This window comes from Chaetodon trifascialis, chromosome 9 (genome assembly GCF_039877785.1).
Source record: "Chaetodon trifascialis isolate fChaTrf1 chromosome 9, fChaTrf1.hap1, whole genome shotgun sequence".
Lineage (NCBI taxonomy): Eukaryota > Metazoa > Chordata > Actinopteri > Chaetodontiformes > Chaetodontidae > Chaetodon > Chaetodon trifascialis.
Genome location: NC_092064.1, coordinates 12,191,375 through 12,208,616, shown reverse-complemented (window position 1 = coordinate 12,208,616; position 17,242 = coordinate 12,191,375). Strand labels below are relative to the sequence as shown.

General features: G+C 42.6%; 1 protein-coding gene across 1 annotated transcript in view; it reads right to left on the bottom strand.

The window, feature by feature from the left end:
• pcp4b (Purkinje cell protein 4b) overlaps window positions 1–16,952 on the bottom strand; it is a 31,566-nt gene extending 14,614 nt beyond the window's left edge. The window contains exon 1 of the mRNA XM_070971234.1: window positions 16,424–16,952. Coding sequence (XP_070827335.1) covers window positions 16,424–16,432 — 9 coding nt within the window. The 5' untranslated portion in view covers window positions 16,433–16,952. The remainder of the gene's footprint in view (window positions 1–16,423) is intronic.
• Window positions 16,953–17,242: the final 290 nt, after the last annotated feature.

Sequence of the window (17,242 nt, the reverse complement as noted above, 5' to 3'; positions counted from 1 at the left end):
TGAAGCATTCTTGCAAGCTCAGAGCACAACACATCAGCGCCTCTTGGGAAGAAATGTCTAATTTGAGACTGGTATTTGATGCAATTCTGAATAATAAAAAAAAAAACTTGAAGTGTGTGAGATATGAGCGTACAACACTGCAGTTTATGTTTCGCTGTCAGGCTCATCAGGACTATACCTGTTCTCGCTTTTCATTTGTCTGTCAGGGAGAAACCCAACGCGAAACGACTTATCAAATTGCTTTTTGGTGTTTAACATTACAGTCACATTGCTGAGTTCTCTTCCGGCCCCCCTGCAACTCAAAACAAATATCAGAGCCAGATAACAGCACAGTTTTGTTCTTCCCTGTTACTAATCCCACTTCAAAGAGAAGAGCTGAGTCTCTCCATCAGCCTCTTGTAATGGCCATGAAATGAACTGGAGCCTGTATTGCAGCTACAGTAGCTGCTCCTTCACAACACACTGATGTGACTCCCAAAAACCAGCACCAACTGAGTGAGGCCATTCGGTCCATACTGCATTGCACCAGCGCCCTTTGCAAACAAAATTGCCCTGAACTTCATCTGGTTGACTTACTCATGTTTGCTTCTGGAGATACAATCTTGGTGTAACATTGCAGCACTGTTGCAAAGTGATTAATATTGTATCACATGCAGAGACCAACTGCGAAGGTTATATAGTTATCGCTGTTACTTTTGCATCATTTAAACATTCCCACTGACCTATAAGAAGATTCAAAGGCATGAAAACCCAGCTTGATCCATATTTTATAGATTAATGCTTCATACCTGAGTCGCTTTCCTCTCATTTTCAGATAGGTTGTTAAATACTGCTACTGCTAATCTGCTAACAATCAGGTTTGTAACTAATAATTACTTTCATTAACAGTTAATCTGCTGACTATTTTCTCAATTAATCTTTTAATTGTTTAGTCTATAAAATATCAGAAAATAGTGGAAAAAATCATGTCATCAAATCACCTGTTTTGTCCAACTAAAGACATGCAGTTTAATATCACATTCAGTTGTTTGGAAGCCTCCTTCCTCCTCCCTCTCCTTGTGTTTCCCTATCCTGTTGCATCATGTTAGTCTCTCCTTGAGTCTGTCCTTGTGTGTCCGTGCGTGTGTGTGTGTGTGTGTGTGTGTGTGTGTGTGTGTGTGTGTGTGTGTGTGTGTGTGTGTGTGTGTGTGTGTGTGTGTGTGTGTGTGTGTGTGTGTGTGTCTGGACTGGGCATTCCCTGCAGTTACGGCTCACCTACACCTGCTCCCTGTGCCAATCAGCCATCACAGCTGCAGCCAATCCACACTCATCAGCCACAGGATAAAAACCTGTATCTCCTCACCAGTCTTTGTTGTACTCACTGGCCTGTTAACACATCTTGGCTGCTTTGCTCACCTTTGTACTTTGCTATAAACTTTTGAGTTTTGTCCTGTCTGTTTTTGTTGTGTCTCAGGTTCAATTCCTCATGTCTCTAACCTGCGAACTCTGTCCAGCCCCAGTCCGCCACCCACACAACCTGCTGACTCACTCCACCGCCCTGCTCGCTGTTTTTCTGGAGAAACATTTGCCACTGACCATTCTTCATGTTTTGTAGCAATAAATCCTTTCATAATTCAAACCTCCATTGTCTGGGTTCTGCCCTTTCAGCTCAGCCATTTCCTCAAATCTTAGCAAAGAAAAGCAGCAGTTTCTCATCATTTAAAGCACAAACAAGGCATTTTTGATTGAAAAATTACATAAATGATTAATCGATTGTCAAAGTAGTTGCTAATAAAAGCTTCTGCTGATTTACTGAGTATAAATAATTTCAGCTCTAAAAACAGTCAGTCCAATGCTACTTTGAACTTACCCATAAAAATAGGCCTACAAAAGCACTATTCATAAGCTTAATAGCTTAATAACTCCCATCTTTAAACCAGGAAACAACATATTGGATATTGTGACAAATGTCTCAGTCAACAGTGAGGTTGAACATGAATGATTCAGTATGCTCTGCTCAGCCCGAGAATTCTGTTACAGGATCATTTGTTCATGTACTGAACACCTCTGGAGCATGCTTGAAATGTTTTCATAAAACCAACAATGGTAAACTTGTATCTGCCCATAGCAAACTAGGAGTGCTGCAAAGAGACAAAAAATTGTAAAACGTGGATGCCTCACACACATCTGAAAGATCGACACAATAACCACAGGTTCAACATGGACACCTGGATTAGTGTCACCAATTCAGTACCAACCAAATGTGAAATATGGTCTCAGTCCCTCCTTCTGTTCCTGAGTTATGGTGTTCAATAATGGCCAGAAAGCCTTTCTGTAGAACATTATGATTTCACAGGAAAGCTGACCTTTGACCTTTCGGATATAAAATGTCATCACTTCATTTTATCCTATGAGACATTCGTGGGAAATGTTGTCATAATTGTGTCATAAATGTGTTTTGTGAGGTCACAGTGACCTTTGACCTCTGAACACTAAAATCTAATCAGTTCACCTTAAGTCCAAGTGAACATTGGTGCCAGATGTAATGAAATTCCCTGCTGGCATTCCTGAGATATCACGTTCATGAGAATGGGACAGACGGATGGACTGATAACCAGAAAACAAAATGCCTCCAGCCACGGCTGCTGCCATCACAGAGAAAAACACTCTGACCAACAAAATTAGAGTTATGAGGTTTTAAAATGACAGCAGTGCTATATAGCACCATTAGCAACCTTTGAATCTCTCCTTGAGGATAACAACACAGTAGGTGGAAGCGCTGCTCTGCCATGATAGCTACACCGTTACACTCAAAACGGGCTCCGCAGGGTTTAACAGGTTACAACTTGGCTTAAATACAAGACGTGACTTGAAGTCATTTTGTTTATGGCGAGCGTGATCGGCTCAGTGCGGGGGTGATGAGAAACTATAACACTCCTGAGGGCAGTGGAGGGAGGAGGAACCATTACGGCTGAGCAGCTCTGGTGCCGAGCCAAGTGTAAATTGCAATAACAGCAGCTCGACGAGTGAGATTACTGAGGGGGAAAAGGGCGATCCTCACTCGGCAGATAAACATGGAACACACACCAACGCTGGTGAACGAATCAGCACACCTGTGGACACAACGCAAGGCAGACACACGCTGCAAGAAGGAGAAACAAGATGAGAAACTAATCAAGCAGACGAAAAAAAAACAGTAATTACATGACGCTGACAAGGGAGACGGAGAGCAGAGAGATACATATTGTGCCTCTCATTAATCATTAACAGTCTCAGAGGGACGCAAGGTCAACAAACAGTGTTTTGATGTGTGTGTTTTTGTGTGCCTTTAGGTGAAATACACACAAACAGCAGAGCTACTGTGGCATACTGCCTGCAAACTCCACAGTGGCTTCATCAGAATTTGTGCCTCCAGGCTTTCAATTAGGATACTTCAAGGGGAAAACATAAACACATACACACATACATATAGGCAAGAATACAGGCACACTCTCACAAACATGGTGAGTCAAGCAGAAGAACTGAAGATTCAGTGTGTATACTGTACACACATTTGCAAATCAGAGAAATGGAAATATGTTTTTATCTGATTGGGCATGCATGGGGGATGGAGAGGAGAGAGAGTGAGGAGGTTTTCAGAGAGAATCCTTTAAAACATCCACCTCCTTTCACTCTGCTCAGAGCGAGCCTTTATTTCCCTCACTCCAAGCCAAACTTGGTTATCTGCCCTGCAGGATAGGATGCAGGAGGCAAGCTGCCTCTTTGCGCCCCATGTTTGTGATTTTTTTCAGCTCGTTTTGAGTTCATGTGCGGTAAATATAAATGAAAATGACGTTCACTAACCTCCCAGTGTTTGGACCATTCCTGTTTCAATGGATGTCACGATTAATAATGCACTGAAACCCAGAAATCAAGCCTGCATGCTCACATTCAGTCATGTGGTGGTTTGCCTTAATAAAGCATGTCCTAGCACACTTGGAGGCTTATGCTCTGTTTATTCAACAATATATACTGGTGTAATCCAGCAATTAACAATCAATATGAAGAGTTCATATTTTTGCAAACATTTTGGGAAATAAGCTTATTCCCTTTGATAAGGTAACTGACATCACTCCCATGTCTGTACAGTAAATATGAAGCTAAAAATTCCACCAAACAACACCTCATAAGATCACTTGCTATAAACAATTATGTACATATCTTGATTTTTACTCTGACATTCACAGCTGTGCTATGTGGGACTATGTGCTGGACTATTTTTCGTGGAACACAGTACTAACTAGTTGCTGGTGTACCATAAGAAAGACCAAACAGTCCCATGTGATACATTGATCTGTGAGCCATTTGCTTTAAAATTACAACCAAAGTCGCCATGTTGATTAAAAGTCCCTGTTGCGCTGGTGCATAGCAACGTATCAATACTTTGTGTACATGTGGTGGCAAAGATGCCTTGCTTCTAGTGGCAACAGTGACATCTTCCTATCATTCATCTAACTCTGCTGCTGTCGCTGCCTCTGAGGCGACGTTCAGCGTATGGAGGATGCTGCTCTGCTGAAAGCCTGCACAGTAAAACACTGTTTCCCTTTTGATCCTCTAACCTCACTCTCCTCCTGCCTCTTCAGCTCTTCAGAGTCAGCCTGCTCACCCTCACTCTGCAGGCAGTGGGAGTGGGGCACAAGTGTCCATGTGTGCTCTTTACTACAAGTGTTTTCGTGTGTGCGTGTGTGTGTGTGTGTGTGTGTGTGTGTGTGTGTGTGTGTGTGTGTGTGTGTGTGTGTGTGTGTGTGTGTGTGTGCGTGTGTGTGTGTGTGTGTGTGTGTGTGTGTGTGTGTGCGTGCGTGTGTGTGCTACAGACCACTCATCTGTATAAGCTCCATTGGCAGTTACATAAACCATACTGTCATGCAGGCTACAGGGCATACTGAAACACTGCCAAATCAGTGCTAGGTCAATAACTACAAACTGCAGATTTTTTGGATTTTCTTTCCTTTGTTGGGCAGCCAGTGCACATCTGGTTGAAAGTGTGGAGGAAGTGGGTGGGTTCTTTCTGTTGCAGTGCAGCACAGAGGTCAGTAATTACCATGAAATATAATTACCGATTTTCCCTGGGACCCTTTTTCTCGGAAAAGACAGACAGTAGTTTGACCGCGGTAATTTGAACACAAAGAAGGCTGTTTGAAAGGCACACAGAAGCGTGAATCAAGGTTGAAATGTATCTAAACTGCCCGTCCATTGATGCACCTGACACCACCTCCTCTACAGCCTCTGGCACTGAGAAAACGGCACAGGGGCTGCTGTTAATCCTGCTGCTGAACAGAGGTATGGGAATGACACTGAGATGAAGATGGGCTGGTATCTTTTTCTATCTACAAGTCAAGTGTGGTGATGGTTCGTCTCCTCAGCGGACCCTCTGGGGCAGGTAGAGCGAGTTGGCGGGGGGAGAGGAAGGGACGCTGACTTGCTTGTCATGAACATCAGCTGTTTGACTGTGACTGGCGATGCCGGGACCTTAGCACAGTCTGTCTGGCAAACCGCAGGGCAGAGAAAGTCGCCTTCCCATTTTCCATTTCCATTTCCTCTGTGGCAGCCAGGACTCCTGAGGTGACGCTCTGCTGAAGTGAACAGTTGTCGAGCCCCGACGTTGAAGTGGATCTCTCTCTCACACAAACATGTCTGTTTCCATATTAACTGCATTTTTGTCGAGCAGTTGCAGCTACTCGACCGCAGCCATTGTCAAGCCACCTCCACGCGATGCGCACGCCTGTCAGAGTGAGACATGCATTCGGTTGCTTTTTTTGCTTCCTTTGTGTTTCTCTCAGGTTCAGGCTGAGGGGGGGCTTTCAGTAAAATCATGAGTCTCAGCAAAAAGCAGGCCAGCTGTCATGCAACCAAGGAGCCGTCCCCAGAAAAGCTGTGATCAAACTGCTCACACTGACTCACTAACTTTTTTTCTTTAAAGAAAAAATAAAAACATTTTTCGGAGGGGATTTCTGCAGTGCAGCAGTAAAACACTCAGCTCACATAATGCCGTCAACACAAGCCGAGAAGTACTAATGCCTTCATGCCCCAGAAAAGCCTGAAATCACAAAACTACAAACGACCTCTAGAATAAAAAGTAATTTGTTTTCATCTTAATACAGCTGGTGCTGTGGTTAAAAAAAAACTGATTCACAGGAATTTCCACTGAGAAAAGCCACGAGAGAAGGAAAGAAAGAGGAGGGATGCGGGAAGAAACACATTACAGCTCCTCTTCAAATTATTCTTTCAAACTCCCATCTGTTACACAACTTAATGAGCCTTGAAATTGGTGAGATTACATTTTTCAGCATTTCTTTCATTAGTGTGGGTGTCGCCAATCTCTGGGGATTGGTTTCCTCACTTTGGGATTGTACGGCGTGCTGCCACGCTGCAGTGATGAAAGGAGCCACAAACTAAGCAGCGAGCCAGTAAATAGATGAGGGAGTTCCCTGTGATCAGCCAGGGGTTTGGTTCAATCAGCCATCTGATTTACAAAAGCTGTGAAGCAGGTTAAAGTACTTCTCTCCGCATCAGCTTTAATCATGTGGTGAGGGTGAGAAGCTGTTCAATCACAATGAAAGTGCCAGAGGTGAGATAGCAACACAGCAGGTTCCTTTGGTTCAAGAACGTAGAGATGAGGTGAACTTCACAGACGGCAAGTCTTCCCCCGATTTAAAGGAATAGTTCGACATTTTTGGAAAAACCCGCATTCACTTTCTTGCTAAGAGTCGGATGAGAAGCAGCCAGACAGCAGTTGTCGGCTTGGCTTAACAAAAACAGCTCTGCTCAAGCTAAATCCGCCTACCAGCACCTCTAAAGCTCACTAATTACATCTTGCTTGTTTAATCTGTTTGAAAACACCACATTCGAGGTGTAAAAATGTATTGGTCCCCCAGTTTTCAAGTTCTCAAGCAACTGTTTCTGAACCGTCAGTTCAAGACTATCACTACTACTACTACACTAAATCAAGGCTGAACGATGCCATATGTTGGTTGAGTCCAAATGAGTGGGACGTTGCAGCATCTCTATTTGTAGCAGATGAGAAAGAGACAAATCAATATTGCGGCTCCCAAAAGCTTCTTAGTTTGTTAATCTGCAATAACTGCAATAAGCACTGCCAGAAAAATGCAATGATTGATGTTTTGCCTTCAGACACTTCATCTGGCTCAGCAACACTGACCACTTTTGACTCGAGTGAAGACCCAGAAAAGCTGTTTCGAGGCAGGCCAGCTCATTGGCGGGCGACTCTGTGGCAAGCGCCCATCAGCAACAAGGGGGGTCCACGTGACACAGAGAGGGTTCGCTACGTAACCAGGCGACCCAGATAAGACTCCAGTCTGCTTTTGTGGGCCAAGCAGCAGGAGAGTAGCTTTGCAAATGAACTTAAAAGAGCAAGGTGTTCAAATTAAGACCCTAATTATGAGGAATGATGAATCTGTCCTCCGCTTGCGCTGTCCCAGCAGAGACTGTCGGATAGAAACAACGTCCCAGGGAAGAGATAGCCAGGTATTTGATGTGATAATGTGAGGAACCAGGATGAACGCACAGCTTGGATACTATTCAACTAATAGATCCTTTCTCCAAACCCAGTGGATTCCTAAACACCACAACATTTGAAGGGTAAAGCTTAGTGCAAGCAGAGTGGTGGATGAAAATGTAGGGTGAGGAATTGTGAAAATAATTTAATTCGTTCATTTGTTTCTGAGGTTATTTTAAGACTTGGCAGCTTGCAGAGTCCAAGAGTTCCCTGCCACACTCGATGCCCATTAAGAATTTAAAAAAGCAGAAGTAGGCCACAGACAATTCAAGCAGAAAGAACATAAGGCCAAACTGCCTCCTCTTCTTTCTTTTCTCCAAGTGAAGGAGCGAGACAAATGAGGTGGTCTTCCAGTGAAAGGAGACGCTGTGGAAATCAACATCAAGGGTTCACTTCAACAGAAGAGGAAACCACAGAAACAACTAAAAGCTGCAGGAGACCGTCGGAGCAGCAGCTTCAATTTTCCTCCTTTTTGGATGAATTAAGCAAACTGATCAGACTATCAAAAACAATTTGCCCTTAAATGGCTCATTTTAAAATGTGGTTCTGGGGCACTGTCTTATAAAAGCAATTCCTCAAAAGCTGCAGTGAATTTCTAGTGACATCTGCAGAGGGCATGTGTTGTCTTCCGGCTCGTGTCTGCTCAGACGAGAGGAGTTTGTGACAGAGCGGCTTTGAGGAAAGATGGTGATATAAAAAGACCTACGGGCCATGAGGTTGCTGCAGAATTCATAAAGAAAGAAGGAGTTTCACTGAGTTCATGTTCATTAAGCACTAGCAATGAACTTATTGTGTTGTTTAGTTCACTGATTGTGTCTTATTGTTTATTGGTAATAGACCCAGAATTGCATTTATATTTTTATCATCAACATCCAGAAGCATAAACAGTAGCATATGGATCTACTGTGCATTCAGCAGGCAAGTCAGTCCCAAATCAAGTTAAGGGATGAGATGCAATGACAGACATTCACTGTCAGCTCGTGATTTATCTCCGCCTGTCAAATAAATCCATGCTCCATCTCAGTGCCAACGGCTGAAAAATCTCCGTCCACATTGCCAGTTTGTCTCATCTTTGTCTCTTCCTCTATTATCCAAAGAGACACAATGTTAACTTTGAGCAGCAGCTTTTCTTTTCCACTTCAGCTCCTTTGGAAATGAGCACAGCAGTTAGGCTCCATTTAGTCCATAATGGGAAGAGCACAGAATAGCATCAATAAAAGCACAGCGTTTAAACCTAACCGGTCCAGCACAGTGCCGCAGAAAGCTGGTGCAACTGTCCTGACCTTCAAGTGGTCGTATCAAGAGACACAGTTCACTGCATACTGAGGCAAACAAATTTAAAACCAATTCTGTTCTTCAGCAATCCAAGTATTTGCAATAAGCTGGTTGATATGAGCTTAATGTTCAACAACTTTAATCAAGTAGTTCTTTGATACTGCAAATTATAAAAGTGTGCATGTGTAGAGCCACAATAGTACGGTTTTCACATCTCAAGCATGGGAAACTAATATGAACACCGAACATCTAGCACTGAGACAAGTAGTTTCACCCTGATTAGATTTCTGGTTCTTGCTTCCTCTACTATCTTGGACCCAGTGAGCGCAGTCTAAACCGGCCAAAGCAATTAAGAAAGCAAGGAATTACATCTCATCATGTAAGATCACAGCGTGGAACTCAGGAGCCGGTACTCACTACTCTGGTAACACCTAATACCATCTATAACATTTGCAAAACCAAATCCAGCAATTGAGCTTTGACTGACTTTCCCAAGAGCACACTGATAGTGACGACAGAGGGAATAAAACAGGTTACATATTCGTGTGCCTCTGCCAAGATTTTTCTATTTGTCCAGATATCTAAACGGGACCCCAGCAGTCACAAACCTGTTTCTGTAACCTCCTGACTTACTAGATTGGCCGGCAGTCCCTGAAGTGTTATTTTCAGCTTCAAATCTGCGGAGTGAGATGCTGTAATGATTTTGTGGGAGGTAAATTTGCAGCGTGCAGCATTAATGTCACTCTGCTAATTCAGCCCTTCCCCTCCCACTCGACTCGTAAGGTGAATGCTTGAAACATACACACCGGCACGCACGAATGGTGCACTAATGCTGGCATTGCTGAAATGCTGAAATGTTTGATATGATATGTTTGATTATGGCGAACACACAGAGCAAAGCTGACTATGACGCCTATTATCAAAAATTAACACATTTTTCTGGTTGTCAAACTGTCCTTTCACATCCCAATCTGTTGTGCTACAATCTGAAGACTGATGGAGAATGCTAATGTTCAACAATAACTTACAGTTTTTGCTCATTTTCTCAGTATTTTAAACATTTCTCATCCACATGAAAAATCTAAACTTGACAAAGCTTTTTTTCCCATTCCTACAGTTTAATCTAACAGCAGCTCATCCATCAGCCGCGGGATGAAAAGAGCTCAGTAAACACCTTCCAAAGCACTTCACCAAAGCAGCGTCTGTAATAAAGATGTCAATTCATTTTATTGATTCACTTTACATCGCAATCTGTGAAGCTGAGGAACAGGGGCTCATCAGCCCTGTGTACACAGCTGGTGAATTTATGGCTGCATAATAATCAGACAGCAGCCACACTTGCATTACAAAAAATGTTTTCATCCCAGTCACTTAACCGCCCAGTGTGTATTAGTTTCACTGTGTGTTCGGCACCAGTCCAAGTGATTTATGATGCTGCAGTTGAGTAAATTGCCATTCATATCTTCTTAGCTGTTGATAAAGATTGTGTTGGTTGATGGAGTGTTTGTTGATTAGACTCGTGGGGGAAACTAAACCTGATATGAATCAACATGCAGAGAATTAATATGTCGATAAAATGAGATTACCGACGTGATTGTTTTACAATTGAAATAGGACATCGTTTTAGCCATGTAAAGATTCGTTTAGAGCTTTTTATTTGTGTTTTTTTATTTTTTATTTCTGTTGCATAGCGAATGCTATGCTAGTGGCCTTAAAATAGTTAAAGGGGTGATGTAACAGCACTTTTATATGTTCACAGCTCTGCAGTACATGCTTGAAAGAAAAGAAAAAGAAGACAGTATGACGTGTACTTTCTAGGTACCTTCTCTTTTCATTCTCGTGATGGTTTAACTTAATTTTGTTCAAAACAAGGCCAATAGTCTAGAGTCACAGGGTTCCTTTAGCTAAATACTAACATCAGCAAGTTCACCATCTTAATATAGCATGTTGGCATTTGCTAAACACAAATTGTCATTAATTTTGCAGGTATTTGATCATAAACCAACCCAATTAATTATTTACAACTGATCATGGCACATGATGATGACGCTAACTAAAAGTCAGCACAGTTATTATAATCATGGGGACATGTACGTATCCGTGTACAAAACTGTGCTGATCATCCAGTAGTAGTTGAGATATTCTAGTCTGGACCAAAGTGGATCAAGCAAATCGAAATGAAGCCATGATCCGAATGTGGCTAAAATTCACCAAACAGTCCAAAGAACAAAATAAACAAAACAAAACAAAACTGTAGATGCAAAATGTGATCAAATTACTTTAATTACTAATACAGACAGTACATGACAGCGATAAATCACAACTGGTTGCCTGTTTGTTTCTGAAAGTTTACATGTTAGTCCATTAATAAGTCAATTTAACTTTGTGTACCATTTGGAGGAAAAACAGTCCCCTCAAGTGTGGTCCATCTACCCGCTGGACAGCAAACAAGGATCTGGCTGACAACAGTGGAGGCTGTGACACAGCACATCTACTCAATCCACAAAAGTCCCCTAATCCAGCAGTACACGTTTTAAAGCTGCTTAATATTTGAATGTAGGGACAGACCAGCTCCTGCTGTAGGTTTATCAACCCAAAGCACTAACGCTGATTTCCACCCTCAGAAAGGACAGAGAGCAAAAGTGTTGGGAGCAACAAAAGAGAGAGGGAAAAAAAAAATCCCAAATAACAAGCCAGACAATGACAACGAGTGAAAATAGATGCCATTACTCCCACTGCTTTAATAAACATGATGCATGAAAGTGCAGCTGAAAATGCAGTTTTCGTCTGAAAGGCATTTAAATTAGTTCAGAAACTGAGTGAAATTCAGAGATTCTCACTGTAACGTACCCAACAAGCCTCTCCATCACCCACAGAGTGCAGTGCAGTTCAACAGGCTCCCTTTGCTAAGTAAGCAAAGGTCTGAAGTCTCCTAAAACCTGTGAAGCTGTTCAGAGTTGCCTGATTTCTGCCGAATATTAATGTGTTGACCTCATCATTACATCCCCGGTCGGGGTTATTTCAGTCCAAGTACTTAGAGAAATTCCAATCTCTGCTTAAAGTGGATTAAACAGCTTTTTCTGTCAAATTTATGTTTCCTGTCCATGGGCTGTTGAATTCAGCCAAGTTCAAAGTAAGGCAGGGCTGATTCAGAGAAGCCTGAATACTGCCACTGATTTCTCAGCACATAACCAAAGGCTTTCTTTTTAATCATTGAAAACCCTAAATCTCCAAAGAAGCTGGTGCTTGTAATGATCTGGCAGCCAATCAAGGCTAAGTTTATGCTAATAACTAATCAAGCTAATTAGCATGTCTGTCCATTCCCAGATGGGCAAACTTGTTCAAAAAATGTTGCAGGTCATGAAAATTAATGTTGGTGGTGGTGGGGGGGGGGGGGGGGGACTCCAATGCACATACACATACATGCAATTTTAGTTATACTTGCTTATAAACACACCCAACACATCTGTCTTGGTGCATTAAGTTACAGCACTATGTAACAACACTCCTTTGGTGTTAATTAGCACAGACTAGAATATGGCTGGGAGGTGTCAAAGTAAGATCAATAAGATCTAAGACTATATTTGACTTATTTTAACACATCTTCAAAGTTTGAACCAAGATGATGTGACAGCAACAGAAAAAATGAGAGGTAGCTGCAGAAACCAGAGATTGGCTGCTGTCGAATGAGCTTTTTTGGCTTGACGACAGCTTAGTTATGAGTCAGTAACAGCAGGAAACAACAGAGGGCAATTTTGTAGTCCGAAAATACCTGTGAGTCAACATGAGTTCAAGCATCCTTGCAAAATGTTTTTGGTGGAAATGTGCAGAAACTCCTCACAGTGGCTTTTTCAGAACAAAGTTACCCAACCCACAGAAACACACTGACCACCTGCAGACAACTGTGAGAACTTCCAGCCATGTGTCTCCATTTAGCTGGAAATTGAAGCTCAGCCGCTGATCTTGCAATCATCTTCAGTGTTTTTTGAACAAATGACAGGATATTGCCTTGTTGCAAAAGGTTGATGTATCTGTATGATTTCTTCTGGGTTTGATCTGAACTGCTTCTTTTAAGAGCACAATGTCACAGCAGGAGAAGCTCAGGTGTAATCAGTGCCATCAGTGCCACTCTCAGGCTCAACGGTCAGGCTTATGCTGTGTTCAGTCACATCGTTAATTACTGTAATTGTGAGCAACCGAGTGGGAAAAAAAATGCCAAAGGCAGCCTCTGAGCTAGAATTCTGAGTCAGAGATATCGAGCATTTCTAACAGCAACTTGGTGAAGATAATTACTGGAAGTGTCAGCTTACAGTTGGCAAAATGGCTGCAAGTTACATGGAAATAAAATCCAATCTAACGCGACTGATTCAGCTAAATTACAAGGACCTACAGTATATAATGATGTAAAAGACCAACACCACCGAGGCTGGCAGTGGGAGCAACCATCTTGGAAAACTGTGTCTCCAGGGAGTGTTCCCAACACTCCAAGGTCAAAATAACATGAGGTTTTCTTGTTCTTCCAGCTCTGTTTATCAGTAACACCTGTGCTTATCCTGTTAGGCTGCTGTGAAAAGGCCTATTCTGAGAGGGTTTGTGGAGTTTTACTTCATTTCTCTGAGTCTGCATCACAAGCGCAAACAGCAGGCTGCTGAAGACCTCGGAGAGTTGAAGACTGTCATGATGTTTAGTAACCTTGTCAGTAGCTTAAACTCTACTCTGAGTGCAACAAAAAAAAAGCAGTAAAGTGTCTGAGTCAGCCATTTTCCACCATCTGGAGCTCCTGATAGTTTTCCAGTCTCTCTTGTCAGCTTGTTCATTCCTCGACATGAACACACTGACAGAAGTCAGAAGCTTTGGGGATTTCGATTGTTCTGCTGGATTCTTAAAGCTTCATTTTTTTAAAGTTATTGTTTAAGTTGTTTTGAGAGAGAGAGAGAGAGAGAGAGAGAGAGAGAGAGAGAGCGAGAGAGGGAGAGAGAGAGAGAGAGAGAGAGAGAGGGAGAGAGAGAGAGAGGAAGCAAAGGGTAAAGATCTGAGCTCTGTGGTTAAAACTGTGGAACAGTATTACCTTAGAGTATTGCACTTGTTCTGTGCAGGTGTGTGTGGATAAGTGGGAGACAGAGGGAGGTGGGGAGAACAGGGCAGAGAGTGTGGTGAGGGTGAGGGAGGCAGCGCTGCAGTGCTGACCACTGCGAGACTCATCCATCCAGAACATGCTGAGCTGCTCTGCTTGGGTTACTGGCTTCAAGTCAAGTTTGGAGACCGAATACGTTCATGACTTTGATTGAGAACTTCTCCACTCCTCACGGTACTTGACAAAACACATCAGCTCAGCAGGAAAATGATTCCACGTCCCCTCCGCTGCCTCCGCCTCCTCCTCGCAGTCGCAATGGAGTCATTTTCTCCCTAAAATTACACCTCTTTTAATCAACAGGAGATGGCAGCTTCTCTTTACTTTGCACATTATTACCAAATAAAAGGCTCAGGTGAGGGATTTAATTATTCAAAAGCTGTTTTAGCTCCTGTTGTGTGTGCACCATGAATTCATCTTTTACTGAGGGCGAATGATTTGTTACAAACAGCTTGCAGGGTACGGTACGGTCAGCGTCTGCCCCCGGCCCATTTGAGGGAATGACTGCACACCCACTAGACTGCAGGACTGAACTCAGATAACGCTGCCTTCTTAACCTGCTGTTGGTGTGTTTGGACATTTTTTGTTTCTGGGTAGCTCTGAGATTGAAGTGCCAGGTCAGAGGAGATTTACCGCTGCTGTTACACACTCTGCCGAGCCAAATAACTTTTAACATCTCAGACTTCCAACTTTGTGCAGACATATGCGCCCCTGTTTTCCCAACGTCAGTACACACACACACACACACACACACACGCACCAATAGACAAACACAAATTTGAAAGTGAGCATATATACTTTTAAAAAGAAAATATATAAGCATAAATGTTGCGTATGTGGGAAGGAGAGGAGAGTGTTAACTACAGCTAGGACCTTCCATGCTTATATACATATACTTTTATATATATTATATAAAAGTATATGTGCTCACATTAAAATTTGTGTTTGTCTATTAGTGTGTGTGTGTGTGTGTGTGTGTGTGTGTGTGTGTGTGTGTGTGTGTGTGTGTGTGTGTGTGTGTGTGTGTGTACAGACATTAGGCGCATATGGATACACTGTTAACAATGTCAAAGCTGTATTTCAGAGCAGAATGGAAGGCAAAGTCATTCAGTCCTTTCAAGTGTCACCACAAGCAGTGAGCGGCAAAATTTAGCAGATTTTCTCCAAAGCAGATCAAATATTTCCTTAAGTAGAAATTATATGGTTTTATTTACATTCATTCTGCAATATTAATTCTTGATTTGATGTGAGCTGAATTGCACTTTACAAATTGCACTGGCTGACTGAAATGGAAGCGAGTTGTCCTCAGCCCTGCTGCATACTGCTGAGAGGTGCTCGCCAATCATCTTCCGTGTCCCACAATCTGCTGATGGGTGCAAATATTTCTAATGCCTTGGTTGCAGGTCTTATGACCGCGTCAAAAATGAAAATTTAAAATGGCTCAGTTTGTGGAGAAAAAAATAAAGATCAGATCACCAGCTCCTTTCAAGACAGGATCAGCTTTGGGGTACTCATGTCAAGGCTGTGTGGCTATATTTTAATAAAATTCTCCATCTGCTGACATTTTATATCGTGCAAGATATTTGTCAAATTAGTGCCACAACTACCCAGAGTTAAAACACTGGTATTGACATTAACAGAACACTCCAGGGCATTAGGTAATGAACTTTAGTTTGTGCAGAATAAAAGAGCTATTAATATCCTCCTCCCTCCACATTCAAATGAATGCAAGTGGAACATATCTGACTGCTGTGGGAAAACCTAACAGCAGTTTTCCATTGCAAGCTGTAACCCCCCTGTGGTCTTAGATCTCTGATGCCCGGGACTGCTGACTTCTTTCTACTGAGACAGATAATAAGAAAGCAGTAATATACAAGATAGTTGTCACAACCTGAACGTACATCCACCTGCACTGCCACAATAAACCACACGCTGTCAAGGCAATCCCCTACAAAACATTTAAACAGGCTCACTTTACCCCCACAATATCAGAAATCTGAAATGAGCAAGTTCTCCTCTCACAGTAAAAACTGTTCACTTCTGTCACGATGAGCGCTCAATTTTCGCCACATTGCGTTACTTATGGTTGTTGTCAAACCAGTTTAGTTCAGATCGTAAGTGAACGTCAAGCTGCTCTGAAGCATTGTAGTGAAAAATCAAAACTGTTATCTATTGTGAATCCACCATACTGTCGCTTCAGGGGGGAGCAGCCGACGCGCCCTGGTGTTCCCTGCGCTGATGCTGCTGGGCGCACTTTGCCAGAGCAGCTGTACATTATCTGACACTCTAATGGATCATGTCCGCCCTGCAACACTAAATGTCGGATGAGAAATCTCACCATTTAAGACAAATTTGCCGACAACAGCAGCTTTGGCTGTTAAATCTCTGATGTACGTTGTTTCCCGCTGCGCATTAGCGCACGGATCGTGCGTAAATGGGTTAATCCCGGCGTGTCTTTGTATTTAAACATAAAATGGTCCTACCTCGCTCATGATGGACGGTGATGTCGAGGTTTCTCGGCTGCTTCCAGTACGCGAGTTGCGGAACGAGAAGTTTCAGCAACAGTAGTCTTTGAAAGAGTGGCTCGCCGCGGACAGAGAAGCTTTATAAAGTGTTAAGCCCAACTCCTCCGTGTCATCACGTCACCAATAAACCAATAGGAATGCCGTGGGCAAATGTGTCTCCCAAGTCACCACCCAACTCCTTCAAATATTCATAGGCTGTGTAAGCCCTTTTCATCATGATCAGCCAAACGGAGCATCTCTCTTCTCTTGATGAACACCAGCGCTCACAAATGTGAGCGATGGGACGCATTTCATGCACCAGTCATCATGTCATCAATAGAAATTTTCGTTTCACTACTTGTACCATTGTCACTCCCATCTGAGTGTGTGGCAGTAATGCGTGGGTGTGAGCTCCATGGCAGAAGCTCTAAAGTGAAATTATGTTGTGCCTTTTTTATCATCCCTTTCAAACATGTGCAGTTCGCCCGCGGTGCAACAGACTGTGCTCCACTACAGTGTTTATATAACATAATGTCTCTACATTTATAGTTATTGTGTTTTATGAAATGTGTTTGCCTGGCATTCCCCTCACATTTATTGTAGGATTAATTATATCTAGTAAAGGTCTACTGTGGTATAATAAGCTAATTAGATTTTCTCTGCTGAATTCCCAAACAACAGCATGTTAAATTTATTGCATCAGAGAGACTGAGCTCTGGGTTTTAACTTTATTAAATTCCTCAGTTGAAAGAAAGAGTGCTGGTGATTTTTCAGAAGGAGTGGTGCCTCTTTCTAGCG